This window comes from Panthera tigris, chromosome B3 (genome assembly GCF_018350195.1).
Source record: "Panthera tigris isolate Pti1 chromosome B3, P.tigris_Pti1_mat1.1, whole genome shotgun sequence".
In the NCBI taxonomy this organism is placed as follows: Eukaryota; Metazoa; Chordata; class Mammalia; order Carnivora; family Felidae; genus Panthera; species Panthera tigris.
Window position 1 is genome coordinate 27762257 of NC_056665.1, and position 21178 is coordinate 27783434.

At 43.3% G+C, this 21178-nt stretch overlaps 1 protein-coding gene across 1 annotated transcript in view; it reads right to left on the reverse strand.

Moving 5' to 3' along the window:
• Positions 1-2432: 2432 nt before the first annotated feature.
• Positions 2433-21178, reverse strand: part of HERC2 (HECT and RLD domain containing E3 ubiquitin protein ligase 2) — a 268303-nt gene continuing 249557 nt past the window's right edge. Inside the window, 12 exon segments of the mRNA XM_007098938.3 lie at positions 2433-3450; positions 4546-4758; positions 5147-5252; positions 6155-6345; positions 6958-7070; positions 7961-8155; positions 8320-8461; positions 12616-12699; positions 15486-15683; positions 16203-16390; positions 20316-20455; positions 20660-20751. Of these exon segments, the coding sequence (XP_007099000.2) occupies positions 3178-3450; positions 4546-4758; positions 5147-5252; positions 6155-6345; positions 6958-7070; positions 7961-8155; positions 8320-8461; positions 12616-12699; positions 15486-15683; positions 16203-16390; positions 20316-20455; positions 20660-20751 (1935 nt within the window). The 3' untranslated portion in view covers positions 2433-3177.

Sequence of the window (21178 nt, forward strand, 5' to 3'; positions counted from 1 at the left end):
CACAATTCAAAATGTTGATGGAATCTGCCAATAAAATTAAGTAGTCTTTATCAGTGACTGAGGATTTTCACTCCTAGCATGGATGGGTCTGTCTTTCCTACAGTTTATCCTTCCATAGGTTCTGCTGTACTAATTTCAGTCTGCCAAAATGAATTATAACTTTATGGGACACTTGTGTCGCTCAGTTGGTGGAGTGTCCAGCTCTTGATCTCAAGGTTTATGGGTTTGAGCCCTGCATCAGGCGCTGTGCTGACAGTGCACAGCCTGCCTGGGAGTCTCTCTCTCTGCCTCTCCCCTGAACATTTGCACGTGCACACACACTCACATTCTCTCACTCTCACAAAATTATTTTAGTGTTTATCATTAAAAAAATGAACTATAACTTTAGGCTTCATAAATAAGAGAAAGAGATTAAATTGAAGAGGATCTGTAACTGTCTTAGAGATTTGTCTTGGACAAAAATGAAACTCTTCCTAAAAAAATCAAAGTCCCTAATTTTTTTTTTTTTTTTAGTGGAATAGTACAAAAATAGGAAATAGATAATCCTCCACTATTTCCTAAGTTAAAGAAAAAGAGCTCATAACAAGTAGGTCTTAAACAAGTGCTTCTGAACAGTGCAAACCCAGCAAAGACAAAGCCAGTGTGGTAGAAGGTATGGGTACCCAATCTGTTTGCACATCTCTGGACCACACTTCTGGTCATGACTTTGCAGTTCCCTCCTCTGCAGCAGTTTGACTCAGAACCCTTTTTCATTCACTAATTTTTATCCAGGTTCTATCTATCAATTGTTACCATGTTGGAAATTAAAACTAAAAAGTTTTAAAATATTCATTCATTTTAAAAGAAAACAAACCCGGAACTGGAGAGTGTTATGCTAAGTGAAATAAGCCATACAGAGAAAGATACCATATGTTTTAATTCTTAGGTGGATCCTGAGAAACTTAACAGAAACTCATGGGGGAGGGGAAGGGAAAAAAAAAAAAAAAAAGAGGTTAGAGTGGGAGAGAGCCAAAGCATAATAGACTCTTAAAAACTGAGAACAAACTGAGGGTTGATGGGGGATGGGAGGGAGGGGAGGATGGGTGATGGGTATTGAGGAGGGCACCTTTTGGGATGAGCACTGGGTGTTGTATGGAAACCAATTTGACAATAAATTTCATATATTGAAAAAAAAAAAGGAAAACAAACCCACTACTTATTAACATGAATACTATTCTGCAAAATTATTTTCCAAAACTAAAAAATTTAGTGGGACGAATGGTATTAAACATGTTAATCTGTTTTACTATCTGGCTTATGAGAAGATACCTGGGATCCCATTTCTGCTTCTGCCATCCATATATTACAATATAGTTTCAGTTGAAGGATATAAAGAAAATTTGGCCTCATGCAGATATATAGCTGGAAAAGGGAAGACCTCCTGGGACACCATGAAAGGGAACTCAAGGGATCCTCAAACAAGACTTTTCTGAGAACTGCTATTCTATAGGCAAAAGACATTTGTCAGCCCACTGGTTTTGGGGTTGGCCACATACTTGGTTGGCTTTGGCCCACAGAATGTGGGTGGAGGTGAAAGTTCAGTTCTGAGCATAGGCCTCACCTGTTTTCACTTGTTCTCTTGCCCTGGACAGAAAGATCTGTGAAGCAGAGCCCTACCTTACCTGTTGTCTAGAGCCATTTAGCCAAGACTAGCCAACCCAGATCATGAGAGAAATAAATGCTGCATCTTGTATGCCACTGACTTTGGGGGTAGTTTGTTAAGCAGCAAAAGCTGACTGACAACAAAAGGGTTGGTGATTTAAAAAATACCTTGCAGATTATGGAGATTTTGAGCTGAGTTAAAAATAAAAGACTAATCTGGGCATTCATCAATTTGATCATGGATAAATTCCTGGAAAAACTTCCTCTCTTTGGATTTTCTAATGCAAAACGTAGTATCCCAGAATAAAGAAATCATCTCCCAACATACAATACCTCCTTTTGCCTACATCTAGTTTACCTCAAGTTCTAGTGCACCAGACCTGTCGGCCAACTTTCATACCCTATTCTGTCCTTCCCTTTGCAGGGAACCTGCCATACACACAACCCTAGAACAAGCACCTCAAATAGTACCCCATGGCCGGCTAGACCAGAAACACACCCCTGACCCTAGGCAGATGGGAATGGGAACCAGGACAGGTGGGGTGCAGGACAGGGGAATGGATCCTGAAGGCTCCTGGTCCCCAGCTCCCAATGCCAGCCACTCCTCTTGAAACTTTCCTTTCTCCTAATACCCATTCCTCCTTTATCACCAGAGTGACTTTGGTTTTTGTAACCAAAAAAGTCTAACCTAGATTGGAATGGCTTTAACTAATGCTATATCAAAGACTACTTTTTGGTTGTAGCACACCACCAAGTGCTAGTCTAACCAGGTAAGAAAGTTCAGCTTATAATTTTGTGACAGATGTTTTATTCATAGGGAATTAAAATTTAGGGATATACAAGACACAAGCATTATATATAGTATACCTTCTATCATAGATACTGCTCACAGAAAGGCCTCAATTCAAGTTACATACCGCATATGCTAAAATGTGCACCTGGGGAGAAGAGGGAGACCAAGGGCCTTTTTATTTTGGTTTTGATTTAAATAATCTCTGGATGCATTCAAGTAATACTGATCATTTAATGTTCAAAAAACTTTTAATAAACAAATTCAGGGTAATATTAATTGAAGTATTTATAATACGATTTAATCATTACACAGTATTTCCAATGTACAATCAAGACAATGCACAACACTTGAAAAGAAAAAAAACACAGTCTATCGCACCCACAAGTAAAAAGGCTTTTTATTCATTTTGGGATGCTGCAATTCAGTATTTATATAAACATTTACACACTGTAGTAAACACAGAAGTCCTACATGTAATGCAGCATTATGGGTGAGAAGACCCTTTTAAGTCTCAAAAATAAATGTTAGTGTCCACATAGTGCCCCTCGTGCAAGGGCTGATTTCCCAATCATTATTCCATTCATTGTTCAATCACCAGCGATCAGTCTCCCTGACCACCCCCATGCATTTTAGAGACCTAATATTTCTCATCAAATACATTATACCTCCTGCACTCTAAACTGTAATGCTCTGCCTTCTTGCTCAGTCTCGTGGTGTCTTGCGATGAATGGCATTTCTCTATCTCAGTGTCCTGTTAAATAATCCTGTGTAGAGTCTGAAGCAAATGAATCCACATCCTCGTTCTCCGAGTCGTCACTACTGTCATCAGCAGCCGGCTCTCCCGTAAGGGCTATGCGAGCGTAATCATCTGTGTCTATTGATTTGCAAAAGTGGATGGCATATTTCAGCTTCTCCTCCAGCACCTGCTTACAGGAATACCTAGGCAACTTCAGCAAAAAGAAGCAGGTGTAGGACTCAGGAAGGAAGTGGTCAGGAGGGTTGTATTTATCCAATACCTATTGATGAAAAAATGTTAAATAATTAGAGATGGTGTGCAAGGACAGATAAAACTGCAAATGTATTTTATTATGTTCATTAGAATCTTGACTCTCACAAAAATCGTAACATTTTTGGCTAAGAGTAACAAAATATCAGAAAACATATACTCTATAGTCAATTTTAGAAATTAAAAGGAACAGCTCAATAATTCCTAGGACTTATGGTCAAAAATAGCAATTGGTTACTGTGACAACTACTTTTGACAAATCAGTGCTGTAAAAAGGGCCTGGCACAAGGCAGGCAGAAGGCACGTCCTCAGCACTCACTTACATGGGGAATTCTCCTTGAACCATTAGCCCCCTTTCAATTACTACAGATATGATATTATGAAGCCAGCAAGACATGTGGATGAAATCCAGTAATTACCCACCTTAGGAGAGAAAAACTATATGTATTCTCAAAGATCTCCAACTATTTTTGCAACCCTGGCCAGAGACTGGAGTCAGGCTATGCTCAGGAAGAAACCCATCCCCAAATCCTTCCAAGCATGCAGAGAGAATGGACCCTCCACCCCAATCTGCCCTCTGAGGAAGCTCCCCACTCCCATGGTATTGCTACCTGGAAAGTCATACTCAGTGCCTCAGGATGGAGGAGGGAGAGAGAGGGCAGCTGAGTCCCCATGACCTGGAAGATAAATGGAGCCTATTTCCGGCCATCAGATCACCGAGTTAGAAATCAAAGCAAAACTCCTGCTCTCAGTCTGATGGTGCTCTTATTTTTCTCAGTAAGTAACATTACTTAATTTACCTAATTCAACCAGAGAATCAGACATATGCTTTAAATGACATGTGTGCTCAAAATCTCAAATGTGCTAACATAATAGCAGTATCTTCTTGTGGTGGCCAGATAAATTTTCCAGAAGTAGAAAGTGAGACCTAAATCCTGTAGTCATAAAATTCTGAGTGATCAAATCAAAGAAGTTTGGTGTGCTTTTGTTCCCAGGAAGAAAGAAAAACCATATAACATGAGAGTCCCATTTCTAATCTGCTGTAGGATCGTGTGCAAGGAGCATGCCCCCACAGCTGACACCACGAGATGTGGAGGAACCGCACCTGGATGACAAAGTCTCTGCCCCGGAAGTCTGCGATGGTCCTGGGCAGTCTCGTCCGGCCCCACACAAAGCGAAGGAAGAGGGAACGCTCTGTGTTGGAGAAGGACTCCATCACCTCCCAGAACCACTGGATCAGGGACGCAGAAGGCTCGATCCCTTTGTACGTTGCCACCGACTTTAAAAGATGCAGAGGGATATCTGGGCTGCCACACACCTGCAGAAGGACACACTGTCAGGGATGGTTGACACTTTTGACTCTTCAGTACAGAGTCAAATCATTCTTTCTTTCTACCAAGGCTTGTTTGGGGCAGGATGGCTGTGAGAGCTGGAGTGGATGGCTGGGAGGATAGGTCCTGTGTGTTCAGATGGATGTGCACTTGACCCTGTGCTCCACCCTGGTGTGGGGTGATAGCTGCGAGGGAGGGAAAGAGGCAGGCAGGGAACACCAGCTTCCTGAACATGTTTTCACTTCATTCAACAGGCATGAGCTACTTCAGATGTAAATTAAGGGCAAGATTTAATCAAGACATTAACTAGTGGCACTGATTTGGTGGCTCAATATGCAAAAGGCAGTTCCAGGTCAGTAGCACTTAGGGGCATACCATTGTCTCCAACTCATATCCAGTGAACAGAGAAAGAAGGGGGACAGGCACAACTCGGGCCATTCCCTCCCGAACAGCAGCCACCTGCTCATCAAATTCATGGAGTCTGAAAGAGAAAAATCACTTTGCATTTCTATCTTTGGTAACACAGATCTTGTCCTGCTTATAACAAGACTTACCACTCAGATGACCAAGGTATGCATCTTATAGAAATGGCATCACATTCTGAGTGCAGCTACACTGGCACATAGAAGATAATTTTAAAAACTACCTACAGCTTCCAAGACACAATTCTTAATATTTATTGCACACAGAATTAGATATGCATAATCAGAGAACCAGGCTCCAGAGCACCAACAGTAAGAACCCTCTGGAAGCAGATACTGTGGCCCTCATGACTGGTGAGTTAGGGCACAAGGCAGAAATGAACACAGAGAGACAGCACAGCACAGTTGCCAGGACCACTCACAAGCAGAACTCAGCAAGTAAAGTCCACCCAATATGCAGTCTCACCACAACACCTGGCCAGGTGCTTCTGGAGAATGAGGTCCCCAAGGACCACACTGTATGGATTTGTAATGTCAGGTGGAAGCAGCAATGAGCAGAAGCTATATGGGGAGGGCAGGTGTTGCGGACCTGCCGCACAGCAACCATGCAGAATGCTGGTGTGATGGCCAGGCAGGGGCCAGGCACAGTCCTGCCCAGGAGTGTTGACAGATCACAGATGGGCACCCAAAGGCCCTGTGATCTCTGTTCGGACAGCTCCCAAAACAGGGCAATTCTATCCACCTTGGTATTCTAGTCAGAGCCAGGAATCTCAGGCAATAATGAGTACTCGGACTCGGATTACAAAACAAGTTTTGATGACTACAGATCAGCAGCAGTTGGAACCAAGTCCATTAGCATTTTACTGTATGATATTTCTGAAAAATGCAGCCATCCAAGCAAACCATTTTCTATTTTTGCTATTTACTGAATCAAAACAATGGAGGATAGATGACCACACACCTGTAGTTTATTGCCAGCCGAACATACTCTGCACGGTTGTCCAGGGTGATGTGTGTGTACTTGGAGCTCAGCTGGATGTCCTGACCACTTGCACTTGGCACAGTGAAGGGCAGGCTCATGGCCTCAAACTCCTCTGAGGTGGCTTCATTGTCACGGATGTACATCAGCCCAGGGATAAAATCTTTATCAACCTTTTAAGGGAAAAAAGGGAGCCGACATGTTAAGTCTGGCTCTTTCCTACACCTCTGACTGCAGTTCACACCTGAGACACTCAGCCACAAGGGGGCCTCAGTCTGCACTGGGCATACCTCAAGCTGTTGGTGCACTGTACACGCCAGGAAATAACAGAGACCAGCAGTGAGAAAGTACTTCACCCAGGGAGCTGAGGAAAGAACTTGTAATTCAAGGAAGTCCTTAAAATTAACCAATAAGAGAGCAACAGCCACTGGATGGAGATGAATCTCACCCTACAGTCATGGTACCAAGGGAAGGATGGCCAATGGGAGGATGCTGGCTGTGGTTGGTCAGTCATGTCTCCCCCACTGAAAGTCGGAGCCACCACTCAGCCACTCACAAGCTCCCCTCCTCCACAGGAAAAATGGTGAACATTATTATCTGACAAGATTTCAAGTTGCAAAGCACCACAAAACAGATGGTCTACCAAGTTATGGCAGCAAACTGGCCTCATATCCATAGACCTTCTTTGCTACCAGAAGGTAGTCTGCAGCCTGAGGCACCCCCTGTACTCTGTATCAGGTACACAAAGTGTCATATTTCCCCATCCCCACCTTCCTGGTGGTTACCTCGCTGAGGTCTGCAATGGTGAGGCTCATCCCAGCCAGCTGCTTCCAAACAGGCTCAGCCAGGTTGAGGCTCAAGGGACTCCCAGTCCGGATAGCAATGCCTAGTAACACACCTGCTCATTCAAAGCACAAGTGACAGTAGATACTTGAAATCAATGATGAAACAGCTAGTTCAATCAACAACACAGTAGAGACTAGCTCTACACTGGGGCCTCAGTGCCTTCTAACCCAGTGCTACCCAAATTCATGGAGACTTAGGTCCATCCTTTTTTTTTTTTTTTTAATGTTTATTTATTTTTGAGAAAGAAAAAAAGAGAGAGAGAGGCAAAGAGAGAAGGGAACAGAGGATCTGAAGCAGGCTCTGTGCTGACAGCAGCAAGCCCGATGTGGGACTCGAACTCATGAACCATGAGATCATGACCTCAGCCAAAGTTAGACACTAAACCAAATGAGCTACCCAGGCACCCCAAGTTAGGTCCATCCTTAAAACATTTTGTCCTATTCTAAATTCATTATTTCCTTTGTTCCTTTTATTCCTATGGGAGAGTTTCTAATTCTCCTCCTCTTTCCACCAACGGATATAAACCACACAGAGGCCAATCCCCGTTCCTTTGATGACAAAACAAAAGCTGGAGTTTCTCAAGGAAGGTAGGTGCAATGGCTGGAGAAGTACAGGCAGCAACAGGAGCACTCAGCACAAATACTTAATGCAAAAGGAGGAAGGGACTGGCCAACTACCAAAATCCCCTCAGATCTGATTCCAAGTTTCAGATACATTTGAACTACAGAAATATGAAATTTCAGATCTTCTGAGTGCCAAAGACACTTTCTGCCCCTTAGCACCCAGCAAATGATGGCTGGGTTCTGCATGTCCCTGCAGGTACACATCAAAAAAGCTAAGACCAAATACAGTACTCAAAATATCTGTGATTCCCAAGACACAGTAGACATTAAGCTAACTAAGGCACACACAGTCACACGATGCCTGTGTGAGTAGGCTCACCCAGAAAGCGGAACATGTTGGTGTGCACGGGCGCCCTAGCGGCCGGGCTGAACAGGTAGCAGTCACGGTTGGCACCTGACTCATCTCTACCATTGGGCGTCACGATCAGAAGGGGGGTGAGTCCATTCTGCAGTTCTTCACAGATCTCAGCTATGGACTCACTGTAGCCACCACCACAGTCATCCACAGATTCACCTTGAAAGAAAAGAGAATCAGTAATTCATAGTCACCCCAGCAAACCCCACAGGGTGCAGCCAGCTGGGCTTCTCAGCTCTCCTTGTAATGCCCATTGCACTAATGCCTGTGTTCAGACTGACAACCCTCAGGACCACAGGTCTGCAGTGCATGCAAGTTCTTACCCACAAACTTGACTTTCCAGACACGGTGGGGGAGGAGGAGGCTGTCAGGACTAAACGAGCTCATCTTAGCACACATCTGCCCAAAGACAGACTTGGTCCCGTCGGGGCCTGCTAGGCCACCTTTACTCCTTGAACGTTTGACCTACAGAGGAGAAAGAAAGAAATATGAAACAGCTGCAGCAGCAGAAAGGACACAGCTTCTATCTTCCACAGCCAACCAGCCCTAGGCAATAATGAGCCCTATAGCCACTTACCCCTCCTGTTACCCTTTTTTTTCCTCTGCCTTGGTCACCAGAGTAGAAGTCCAGCCAGCACTCTGCTACCAGACCTAAAGAGCTGTCATGAATGGAGTCCACAGCCAGCAGCACTCAGATGCTGCTGTGATCCCCCAACAAAACAAACCAAAACCCACAAAACACATCTGTACAAGGTGGAAGAGCTTCTAGACTAAGCCATACCTCATTTCTCTATGATTCTCCCTCCTCCCCCCAAGAGGGACCTCATGTCTCTAACTTCCTGCACACAAACCTTCTGAGGACCTCAAAGACTGGTTTCACACTCCTTTCCCCTCACTCGACACATGTTTACCTGCTCAGGCCTCGTGCACAGGATGCCTGCTGGACAGCTGTGCCAATAGAAGCTCTGCTGTAATCATGGGAGGCATGGCCTCTGGTCACCCAAATGCCTGCAGCACATTGCCACAGCCCAGCACCCCTCAGGACTGGTGGTGTCTAAGTAAACATTCCTTCAAGAAATCACAAACCTCATTGGTCATTCACACAGAGTGGTGGCACCTGGTGGGGTAACTACAATCTGAATCATCCACACATTTCATAACTTAACTATGGCCAACCACTTTACCGCTCTGCTTTGGCCTCCATGAATAAGATGCCAGGAGCTCCAAAAGCAGCTCTCCTTAGCAGACTATCAGCACTATGAACCCAAACCTGGAGCCACTATCTCAGCCAGAACAGAACCCTGCTCCCCTCCCTTACTCACCTGCACATATCCTACTCCAACCCTTGGGTCACTGCATTTCCCCCAATCACTTTTCCTATCTTTATTTCTCATCCTAATCTAAGATTTTCTTTTTTTTTTTTAATTTTTTTTAACGTTTATTTATTTTTGAGACAGAGGGAGACAGAGCGTGAGTGGGGGAGGGGCACAGAGAGAGGGAGACACAGAATCTGAAACAGGCTCCAGGCTCTGAACTGTCACTGTCAGCACAGAGCCTGATGCAGGGCTCGAACCCACAAACCATGAGATCATGACCTGAGCCAAAGTCGGACGCTTAACCGACTGAGCCACCCAGGTGCCCCCAATCTAAGATTTTCAAACAGATCAGACCAAGAGCCCTTAAGGCCCTCACCTGGTATGGACTCAGTAACCCTACAGCTTTGCTAGCTATGCTGTGATTCAGAATCACCTGAGAAGCTCAGTCTGAAATAATTGCAAAATGAAAAGTTAAGAAAAAATGATCTTGAAAATGCACTTTTCTGTTGCCTCCTCCAGCTAAACTCTTACAATCCTTAACTTCTTAATGAGTTCTAAGGTGAGTTTAAATAGCTAATTCTTGGAGCACCTGGGTGGCTCAGTCGGTTAGGTGTCCAACTTCAGCTCGGGTCATGATCTCATGGTTCGTGAGTTCGAGCCCCGCGTCAGCTCTGTGCTGACAGCTCAGAGCCTTGGAGCCTGCTTTGGATTCTATGTCTCCCTCTCTCTCTGCCCCTTCCCCACTCACGCTCTGTCTCCCTCCATCTCTCAAAAATGAACAAACGTTAAAAAAAATTTTTAAAATAAATAGCTAATTCTCACACACAAATAACCATAAACAAGACTTATAAATAATAACACTAATGATAACAGACTCCTAAGGAATGAAATTTTCTGTGTGTGCCACACATTTGGCTCTATGCTCACAGATGTGATTTTATTTAAACCTCACAGCAGTTCTTTAAGGTACCCAAATCCCTGATGGAAACTGTGCTAAAGAAAGGAAGAGAGGTGTGTCTGTTCATAAGGAACAAGCCACAGACCCAGCTTCCCATTGTGAATGTCACATCACCTCCATTCATAATACCAGTTAACAGAGGCTGATGCTTTTGGCTCCTCTGAAGGAAATGGCTATGATAAGACAGCTATGACTCTGCATGGATGCACCTGTATACCAGTGGCTACTTCTGGACGGTAGAAATATAGGTCATTTTAACTGCCTTTAATCTGAATTTTCTAAATTTTCAGAAATGAGTATGCATTAATTCTGTAATAAATTTTAAATTAAAAATTTTTATGCACGCTGATTTTCAGATTCTGTTATAAAACTAAATCAAATTCAAACAAAGAAAACCCTCCAGGAACACGCCTATGTTTTAGTGTCTCCAGAACACTTTGCACAGACAATATGAGAATATCTACAGTGGCATCCCCATGGGAGGAGGCTGATGCCAGGAGCATCCTGTGACCACAGGATGGTTGATACCACCTTTCTGGATCAACTGGTATCTTGAGTTCAACTTGGATTCGTGGAATACCTTCCACTCTCATCCTGTACTCTATTTTTGATCAGAAAAACAATTCTATGTCTATCTTTGTGGAAGATCTTTCCAGCTTCAGGATGGAAGTATGAACTCTGAATTGAAAAAGATCTGGCTCTGGTACCAGAAGGTCACTGGGTATAACTGGAGTAGCATGGCATGCTGCATTGAAAGTTGTTTATGTGCCTTTTAAAAATGCTAATATTAATTTGCCCTTTATCCATTCTGTTTTTTTCAAACACGTACTGAACATTTTCATAACACAAGGCATTGTGGTAGAATATAAAGACTAGAAGGAAAGAGGCATCCAAACATGATGAGTGCAAAATCTGAGGTAAGGGAAAGATAGAAAAGGCACACCTAACTTGGGTTCCAGGTAAGCAAGGTTCAATGATGCCAAAAGCCCCAGATTTGACCACCTGTATCAGGTCACTGACCCTGATCAGGCACCTATATGTGGCTAGGGCATGCATACGATCTAGGAATGCCCAACAATCTGTTAGGTGAGCTTTCCTCACTTATGAACTTTAGTGTTTAAGACCTAATAATGTAGAGCAAACCAAAATGATCCTCCAAGGTGCGGAAATAAAACCTTTTTCATGAACCTAATTAAACAGCCCATTTGTTTGTAGAGTAGGCTGACTGACCTAGAGCTTAGCATTAAACAGTCTGACGTCAGTGAAGGGACCACATCCATCAGTGTGGTCACATGTGTTCTCCAACAAACGATAAGAGTTTGTGTCTTAATTCAAAATGCCCCCAAGTACAACTCTGGAGAAATGTCTAGTCATATAACCAACACCAGGGTAGAAATCATGTGTTAATATAAAGGAACAAAGAATTTGTTCTTCATAACTCTCTGTTTCTGTTCCAAGAGGTGGGGCCCAATTCATTTGCATGTTAAATGTCAAGTACCACACAATACCATAATCAGTACTGGAGCTCCTCTGGTATCCAGTTAATTTTTTAAATTGTAAGCTTATCTATACTTGGCAGCAGTATTAATTCAGAGATGGTCTACTTTTCATTTATTCATTACTAGAGAACAGTATTAGTGATTCTGGTCTATTAAGTGGGCAAAGAAAGCTATCAGAGCCAGGAAGGGTGTGAGGCTGGTGGGTATGGGGACTGTCCCCACATACAATTTGATGCATGGAGGGCCTCTGACCTAACCTCCTTCTCAGAACCTAACCCAAGAAGGGCAACTGAAGATACACTTGTAGTTGGGGCTGTGATGAGTAGCACAGCTGTATTCCAGAAAAGTGGGCATGGTTTTCTAGCCTCCTGCACAGAAAAACCAAGAGAACATGGGGTAGCTGGTCAGCAAAAATAATCCCACACTCCCACTGTATTGCAAGGAGAGGTGCTTACAGTGTTTTCAGGGGGAAAAAATAGCAAGTTACAAAAGAGAGGCACCCAGTTTCAGTTATAACAAACATACAAACACACCTCCAACTGTCAGCAGTAATTATCGCCATGTGGTGGAAATATGGGTCATTTTTACCCCTCTTTGCTTATCTGTATGCATGCTTCTGGATTATCTGAAATAAATCTTTCTTACTTCTGTTACAAACAAAACAATTTACATTCCCAACTAAAAAGCTCAGCACCACAGGACACCATAGACAGGTAATACCTTGCTCTCTAAGGCAAGGGCACAAGAGAAAGTTTGCTGTTCCCCCAGGCTGTGGAGCCACAACTCCCAACCACAAAACCATCTTATCTGCGAAGTGTCAGACTCAGAACAATTTCCACTTGTTACCTGAATTCGGTTCAACTCTACCACAGGCCCATGCTGGCGATCTCGCACCATAGTTGCTTGTACTACTTTACGGAAAGCTGCCTCCTAAAATATGATGGATAGACAAAATTTAGAATCTGACATAAGAAATATTATTATCCATAGATAAATCATGTCATAGTTTTGTTTTAAATATTCTCTCCTAAAAGTCAAATTTTCTTAAGAACAGTAACTACAAACTCTTCTTTTCCAAATTGTGAGGTGGTGCCAGAGGCACAGCCTATGCAGAGGCCCACCTGTGTTCTCTGCCCCCCATCTGGAGGCAAGAGAAGCCCACCATGCTCTGGGCACAGGGTGGGGAGGGCCAGAGTCTGGCACATATCTGCTCTGACTTGGGACTCAGGCCAGGCCCTGAGGATTAACTAGAAAAGCCAAGGTCTCCCAGACAGACCACAAGTCCACTCGTGGCAGGACTGACATTAAACACTATGCCTCAGTGTCACTGTTGTGACAAAACCACAAACCAGCAGCAGGGCCAGGGAGTCCTGTATGTTGATCCAGGCTTGGGGTGAGAATGAGAGACCAGTGAAGGAGGAAACATATAGGTACCATACACTGACAGAAACCTGAATACTGGGGCCCAGTGACACCCACGTACAGGTAGGCTTGCCATACTCATATGGACCAGGGCACCGGCAGCACCAGTGAGCACAGGGGTAGGGAAGGAGACTCAAGAGACACAAACGAGATAGGAGCGATGGGAGTCCCAGGTCTCTGCCAAGTGGATAACTCTGCCGTTGTCCACAGATAGCATGGTTGGGGGAGCACAAGGTACCTACAAGAGTATCCAGGTCCCTCTCCCAGGTCAGAACTCCAACCTCTGAAAGCAGGAAGGGCAAGAGCCCTAAGCAGCCCAAAGATGAGGCCTCAGAGGTAGAGAAAGTCAAGTAAGAGTGTCATAGAGGCAACCAGCCCACAGAGACAGACCCATCACACCTCACAGTGGTCCACCCATTACCACAAAGGGACTTTCACAGGGCACCCTACGCCACACAGGGGCTCGCATAGGTGCACCCATCACCATGCACCCTTGTACAACACCTACCAGCTAGTTTTGTCCTCCATCCCGCCTGACCTCTGCTTTCCTGACTGCTCTGCCCAGAGTCAAGGACAGCTCCTCCTCCACAGGGACATGCATTTCCCTTCTCTGATGGCCTGATCCAGCAGGGGTCTCCTATGATGCTCTCTCTTCTGTGCTCTGAATTGCATACTGGTAATAATGTTCCATGGTCACCACCAACACGCATTTCCCAAATTTTCCAGCAGATGTAATCCTTTCTCACCCAGGACCAAAATAGAGGCTGATTACACATTCTCTGCCACTGAAGTTGCCTGCCAGACTCCTTCAGTGCTCCTGCTGTCCTGCCCCTGTGCTCACAGCCTGCAGAACACTCATGCAATCCATGTGGGATCCATCCTGCCTCTCACTTGGTTGTCTCCCTATGAGGAAAGGCTTTTTCCTAGCTGCCTATTATCATCTCCACTCTGATAGATTTTTAAAAAATGGTAAAAGGGATCAATTTGCTACTTTTTATTATTAAAAAATGGTTGAAGTTGGGGCACCTGGGTGGCTCAGTCGGTTAAGCGTCCGACTTCGGCTCAGGTCATGATCTCACGGTCTGTGAGTTCGAGCCCCGCATCAGGCTCTGTGCTGACAGCTCAGAGCCTGGAGCCTGTTTCGGATTCTGTGTCTCCCTCTCTTCCTGCCCCTCCCCTGTTCATGCTCTGTCTCTCTCTGTCTCAAAAATAAATAAACGTTAAAAAAAAAAATTAAAAAAAAAATGGTTGAAGTTAAGTTTCTTATCAATGTTAACTGCATACAACTTTTTCCTCTTCCCCATCATCAGAGAGATCTTACATTACTACAATCCTTATCAATGTCCACTTGTCTCTAAGCCACACATGAAAATAAAATGTGTGGACCAGTCCCCTCCAGCTAAGCGCAAACAAAGCTATTCTTAAAAAAGAATAAATCTGTTTGGATAGGACTCCAAATAATACAGATTTTATTATTAAAAAAAAAAAAAAAAAAGGGACCGTAATCTTTGATAACAAAATAAGTTACAAAATAGGTCTCAGAATCATAGGCTTTTCAGAATTAGGAGTTCTCAATCTGACCTCTATGCTTTTTTCTACACAAATATTACCCCTACCACACAATGGTTCTTTTAGAACATCCTGCCAACCTACTTGCCAGAAACTTGATGTCCAGTAATGGGAAACTCTTAACTCCTGAATCAGGCATCCTATTTCTAAAAAGCTCAAATTATTACAAATGTCAACAGGTCAAAATATGTCCAGTGATTTTTAGATGCCCTCCTTCATGATTCTATTCACAAATTATCCTTTGACTAGGAATCTCTACATATCCTGATATTGAATTTCTATCTAAATGATGTATAATATCTGGCACCCTCTGCTGGACATCCCTGGGGAAGAAATTATCTCATTTATCCTTCCTGCTGCCAGTGGAGATTTGCCATAATGCCTCATGGCTAGGTAAGCAGAGAACATGGGCAAGAACGAGGCTTAGTTTTGCAAACCACCCCACCCCTTAAAGGGGAGAGTTAGCAAGCAGAGATTACAACAGGGAAATAACGCACCACACTATTAATTTTTAATGTAAGCTCCAAAAGAGAAGAAATTTTTGTCTGCTTTTCACTGATATATTCTGAGCACCCAGAACAGAGCCTGGCATATAGCAGGTACTCAACAATGAGTCTCTGCTGAATAAACTGTATTCTGTCTACTCCCAATTTGGGAATTTTTGTTGGATTAAATTTTACTGAAAATACCAGTTTTGCCTATAGCAAAGATTGCTACAAGAGTACCTTTCCCTGGGATATCAGAATTCCTCGTAGAGTGTCAAACCCCACAGAAGGCCCATGTCCAGTTTCATCCAGAGAGCCCTCCAGGTCGAACATGGGGATACAGGGGCAGAAGAGCTCTGAGATGTGATGCAGAAGCAGCAGCCGGTTCCGCAGTGCTATTATGGGGATTTCCTGCAAGTGATTGTATTCCATGGGAACCTGAAATGTTGAAACTACATTAAATCAACTTAGGTGTCAAATGCACAGATAAGTCACAGTTTGTAGATGAATTCTGAAAAAGTGTTTTTTTTTGTTTTTTTTTTTTTTTTTTCAAAAACAAGGAATCACTGAGACTTCAGAGTCTGATGTGAAAAACTTTATTGGTTTTAGAATAATAGTCTGGCCAGTTTGACTGCTTGAGCCAAGTAATGTGAACCAAGGAAAATGCTAAAAATTAGTCTATAGAAATACATTTACTAAGGAAAGTGTGCAGCTTGTACTATCAGAATGGTTTTGTACAGTTTATAAGATTTAGAATGAAGGTGACACATGGATATATGGACAATGTTGGTTAATGTGAATATTAACCTGAATTATTTTCAGTGGAACACCTGTGTAAATATACAATGGAAAATGAAATGTGAGTGTGGCTTACTTACATGCATAATTCAATATACAGATAGTAACTCTGTCACTACTTGTATACCTCCTAGCCCACCCAGCCCAACCAGTACGAACCTGTGCAGGCAGCTTCCCAGCACTGGCAGGCTTGCTGGTTGACCAGGCAAGGGTGTGTGCTGAGCCGCAGGCCACCCGGTTGACCTTCTTACCCTGAAGGGCAGCTACCAACCGAGGCCTCTGGATAGCATTTGTGGTTCCATCTCCCAGTTGTCCCTCATCATTGTCGCCCCACGTATAAACTTCACCTAAATGAAGTGGATTTAGAACAAGAACTTGTATACTAGGACCAGTGAATGCACAACCTCTACCATCTTCCCATCACAATCATCTCTCCCTTCAAATGGTGCTGGTGGTCAGCTGTCTGAATGTCAACTTCATGTGTGACCTAGATGTCTCTAATTGCAGCATCCAAAGAGGGAGCACGCTTCTCAGAACTCCTGAGAGCCCCTGCTGGCCAACGTGCCTTTTCTAGTAAGAGGCACAAGACTCTGGTCTTAAAAATACAATAGCATTTGTTCACAGGAGTAAGCACATAACTGTAACAGTTCTTTACCAGAACAAGTAATAGTAAAACAGATGGCAATATCCTTAACTGCCCAAATTAATTTTTTATGTTAAATGGAGAGAAAAAAATCAGTTTTTTTTTTTTAAAAACACAACCTGTTTTTAAAGGAACACATAGTTCTTCCTATAGTTATTCATATCCCAAACATGAGATTCATCATAATGAGAATCATATTTTTCAGTGTACCATACTAGATCCCAACCATGAAACACCACCAGAAAACTATTCTAGGGTAAGGTCACTTGGTGACTAAAATAGAAATGAGGTTAGTTTTCTAGAGATTAGCCTTGCCATATTCCACAAAGACTCCTAAGAGAGCCATGCAGCCATAAGCAGCACTCTGTAAAGTGCAGTGCTTACATGATCAACGGCAGTGTGCTTGCTGGCCCATTCCCACCCTAGACAATTCAGTCCTAAAGCCACTGGGTCAGTGTTACAGCACAAGTAAGGAGAGGAGGACTTCTCTGCAGAGGTACAACTGGATGCAGAGAATCAGAATCCATACATGACAAAAACTTCCATACAGGGGGTCGCTCAGTGTGGGGAGTTGGCCCAAGCAGAGTGGCCCATGTGTGGGGGTGGCCCAGAATGGGCAGTCACAGCCCGAGTCAGGTAAGGATCCATGCAGGGGAGAGAGCAAAGGTAATGATGGGGCACTGGTCACATTCAGGCAGAGTGAGTGGATACCTATATTAGAGATAATGAAATCCAGACTTCTCACCAAAAGAGAAAGGAGTTGTAAGTGTGGAAAGAAAGAAAATTAGAATGAATCCTGTGGTATAGAACTAGAACCTGGGCTCCTGGTGTGAATGTGTGGTATTCAATATATATATATATATATACACACACAAAAATAAACATAGATGCAAATTTGTATATTATTTACATATATATATAATGAGCACATCACATCCTTGGCCATTGTTCTCCTTTTAGTTACCATATTAACCTCTCTAGTGTGTTGTAGACTATCAAGGATTTTAATCTTTTTTTAATGTTTATTTATTTTTGAGCCAGAGAGAGCAATGAGCAATGAGCACATCTATCGACCTGATCTTGTCTTCTAAACACCATTGTCCTCTAAAGACACCAAGACTCCTTGTGGAAATGGTCAATGCTAGGCTTGGGCCTTGGAGGGTCAAGAAGATAGGGTGTCTTACTGTGCCAGAAAGCAAGGAAATACCCAGTGAATGATGGGCACACATCAGGAAATAAAGGGGCGCCTGGGTGGCTCATTCGGTTAAGCATCTGACTTCGGCTCAGGTCATGATCTCGCGGTCCGTGAGTTCGAGCCCCACATCGGGCTCTGTGCTGACACCTCAGAGCCTGGAGCCTGTTTCAGATTCTGTGTCTCCCTCTCCCTCTGCCCCTCCCCTGTTCATGCTCTGTCTCTCTCTGTCTCAAAAATAAATAAACGTTAAAAAAAAAAAAAAAAAAAAAAAGGAAATAAAGCTAGCCTAACAGGGCCAATTTCAGCATCAAAATTGTTAACAGTAACAGATTACGTACAATCCAATGAATAAATTAGGAAACCATGAGTCCCACATAGATATAAATTAAAAACAAATATCAAATATTTGATGAGAATAAAATATACAATGAGAAAAGGGATATTTAAATAGCTTCAAATACCCTCCCAAATACTTACTAGTTACAAAAGATATTCAGAATGGAAAAGCCTAGCAGCCACCACCTTAATCAAGTTAACACCACTGGGACAAAGAAAAACTATATGACACCTGATGAATTTAGAATGAATTAACAACACAGACTGAATTAAGATCACAGATGTGCAACCTGAATCTACTGAGGAGATATCTGACAAACTCAAATTGAGGGATGTTCTACAAAATAAACAGCCTGTAATCTTTAAATGTGTCACAGTCCAAAAAGCTCAGGAAGATTGAAGAAGTGTCAAAGAATGACACTCAGGGACAACTGAGGATTGTCTCAGAGAAGATGAGACATTAAAATGACAGCTAAGTATAACCTGTGCTATAACATGAATGGGAGTGAAGATTAGGTGGAGTAATAACCAGTGTGAATTTCCCAAATGAACAGCCATGTTGGGAATGTTTAGTAGCTGTTCCTATTTGTAAAATATACACTCAAATGTTCAGGGTGATGGAGCATCAGGGCAGCACCTCTCAAACGGATAAAAAAAAAAAAGTTCTTTGTACTGCACTTCCACCTATTCTCTAAGTGTGTGATTTGCTTCAAAAATTTAAAGAATTAAAGCAAATAAAAAAATGTATTGTAAGTTCTTGGTTAAGAACTATAATGCCAGTCCCATGATAAGCCATAAAAATTGCTTATTCATATAGGAAACTTTTCCATCAATGAAACAATTAAAGGGCACATGTTCATATAATTTATCAAAGGCTTTAAAAGGAGACAAAACTGGGGGGAAATGGCTCTTTTAATAAAAGATGATACACTAGTTTTCTATTACTGCCATAACAAATTACCACAACTTACTGGCTTAAACAGTTCTTTCAGTTCTGTAGGTCAGAAGACCAACAGGAGTCTGACTAGGCTAAAGCCTAGATATCAGCAGGCTCATCCTTTCCGGATGCTCTAGGGGAGAGCTCATTTCCTTGTTTATGCAGACTGTTGGAAGAATTCAGTTCTTGGGAAGACCAAGGTCTTGTTTCCTTGTGGGCTATCAGCTGATGGCTGATCCCAGCTTCCCAAGGCCACCAATATTCCCTGGTCCCTTTCCTCCATCTTCAAAGCCAACAATGGTGGATCAAGATTCTCTCACACTTTGAAAACTCTCTCCTGCCTCTTCTCTGTCACATCTGACTGACTCTTTGGCCTCCTTTTCTGTTGTGAAGGGTCTATGTAATTACACTAGCCCACCAAATAATCTAGAATAACTTCAATTGTAAAGTCAGCTAATGATCAACCTTACTTCTATCTATAAAGTCCCTTTTGCCATTGTACTGGGGTCCCCAAGACCACCTTCAGGTTTGCTGATTCATTGGGTGAATGCCCAGGCCTCAGCATATAGTCATACTCAGCTATGATTACAGTGAAAGAATATGAAATAAAATCAGCAAAGGGAAAAGGCGCATGGGTGAAGTCCAGAGAAAACCAGATGCAAGCTTCCAAGGACCCTATGCCAGTGGAGTTACACAGCACAAGTTTAATTCCTCTAGCAAAGAGTTGTGACAACACATGCAAAGTGCCTTCGACCAGGAAAGCTCATTAGAGCCCCTAGTTTTCACTAGGGCTGTCACATGGGCACCTCCACCTGGCACATACCCATGTTCCAGGAAACAGGTTTCAGCAGAGACCACATTGTGCAGTTTTAGGCAAAGCAAGGCCTCTTGTCAATTAGGGAAGGGAGAGAGCCCTCCCCAAATTCGTTTCCCAGCAGCCAGCTGAGGCTCACCTTGCAAGCAGCCCTTCCTAAGGACAACAGTATCAGGTATACTCTGCTCTTTTCTGCACAGCCATGAAATTTAACATATTCAGAGGTGTTAACACCAGGCCCTGCTCACCACAGAAATTCTCAGATAATATATATGCATATATTATCCCTGACCGGACTTCTTAGATTTAAAGGCCTCTGTGCTGCAACACCGGGCCTCCCCACCTACCGTCCTCAGTGCAGCACACACAATGCAGGGAGCCAGTGGCAATGGCAATGACTTTCTTCCCCTGCAACCCCTGAACCTGCCGAGGTCTTCTAACATGGTCGTCAGATCCATGGCCCAGCCTGTGATAGTCACCTTTGCCCCTGCACAAAATGAAACATCGAATTATGAGTGCAAGGCCCTGTCGTTTACCACCCCGTCCCACCCTCCTGGCATAAGCACCATACTTCAGGACACAAATCACAGCCTGCTATAGAAGTTACATCTCAGTCTATGAGATGTCAGTTAATATAACTTCAAATTAACAAACTGGTTTTGTGAGGTTAAACAAACAGAATCTTGCATACCATGTATAAACAGCGCCAGATTTGGTAAGGGCAACAGAAAACTGGGATCCACATTCTACTTTAACCACTCCAAGGCCTGTAAGAGAATCAATCTGGAAGGGAAAAAGGTTCAATCAGACTGAATCAAGGTTTTTTCTGACTGCTGCAACCACACAGAGACTGAACTAAATCTAATAAAGAACTCTGAAAATCCTTACTCAGATCAAATATTTCACACAACTTAAAGTCCTACTCCACTTAACCAAGTAATATTCTCAGGAGGATGCCTGACTCTGAAGGCACACCTGCTGACACTAGGCCACGAGCCCATGCTACTGCACAATGACACTCAGCATGTGTCACTAAAAATGGACATGTCACAGTTGGAAGTTCTATAATCATTTCCCCCCAGAATCTATTCTCCCAACTCTATTTCTCTTTCTGGTGTGGCGGCCCCATTCTCCAGTAAGCCCTGCAATGCTCCTCTGCCCTCCAACCCTCTCAGACCCCACAGGCCCCCAAGAAAGGATCAGCAAAAAG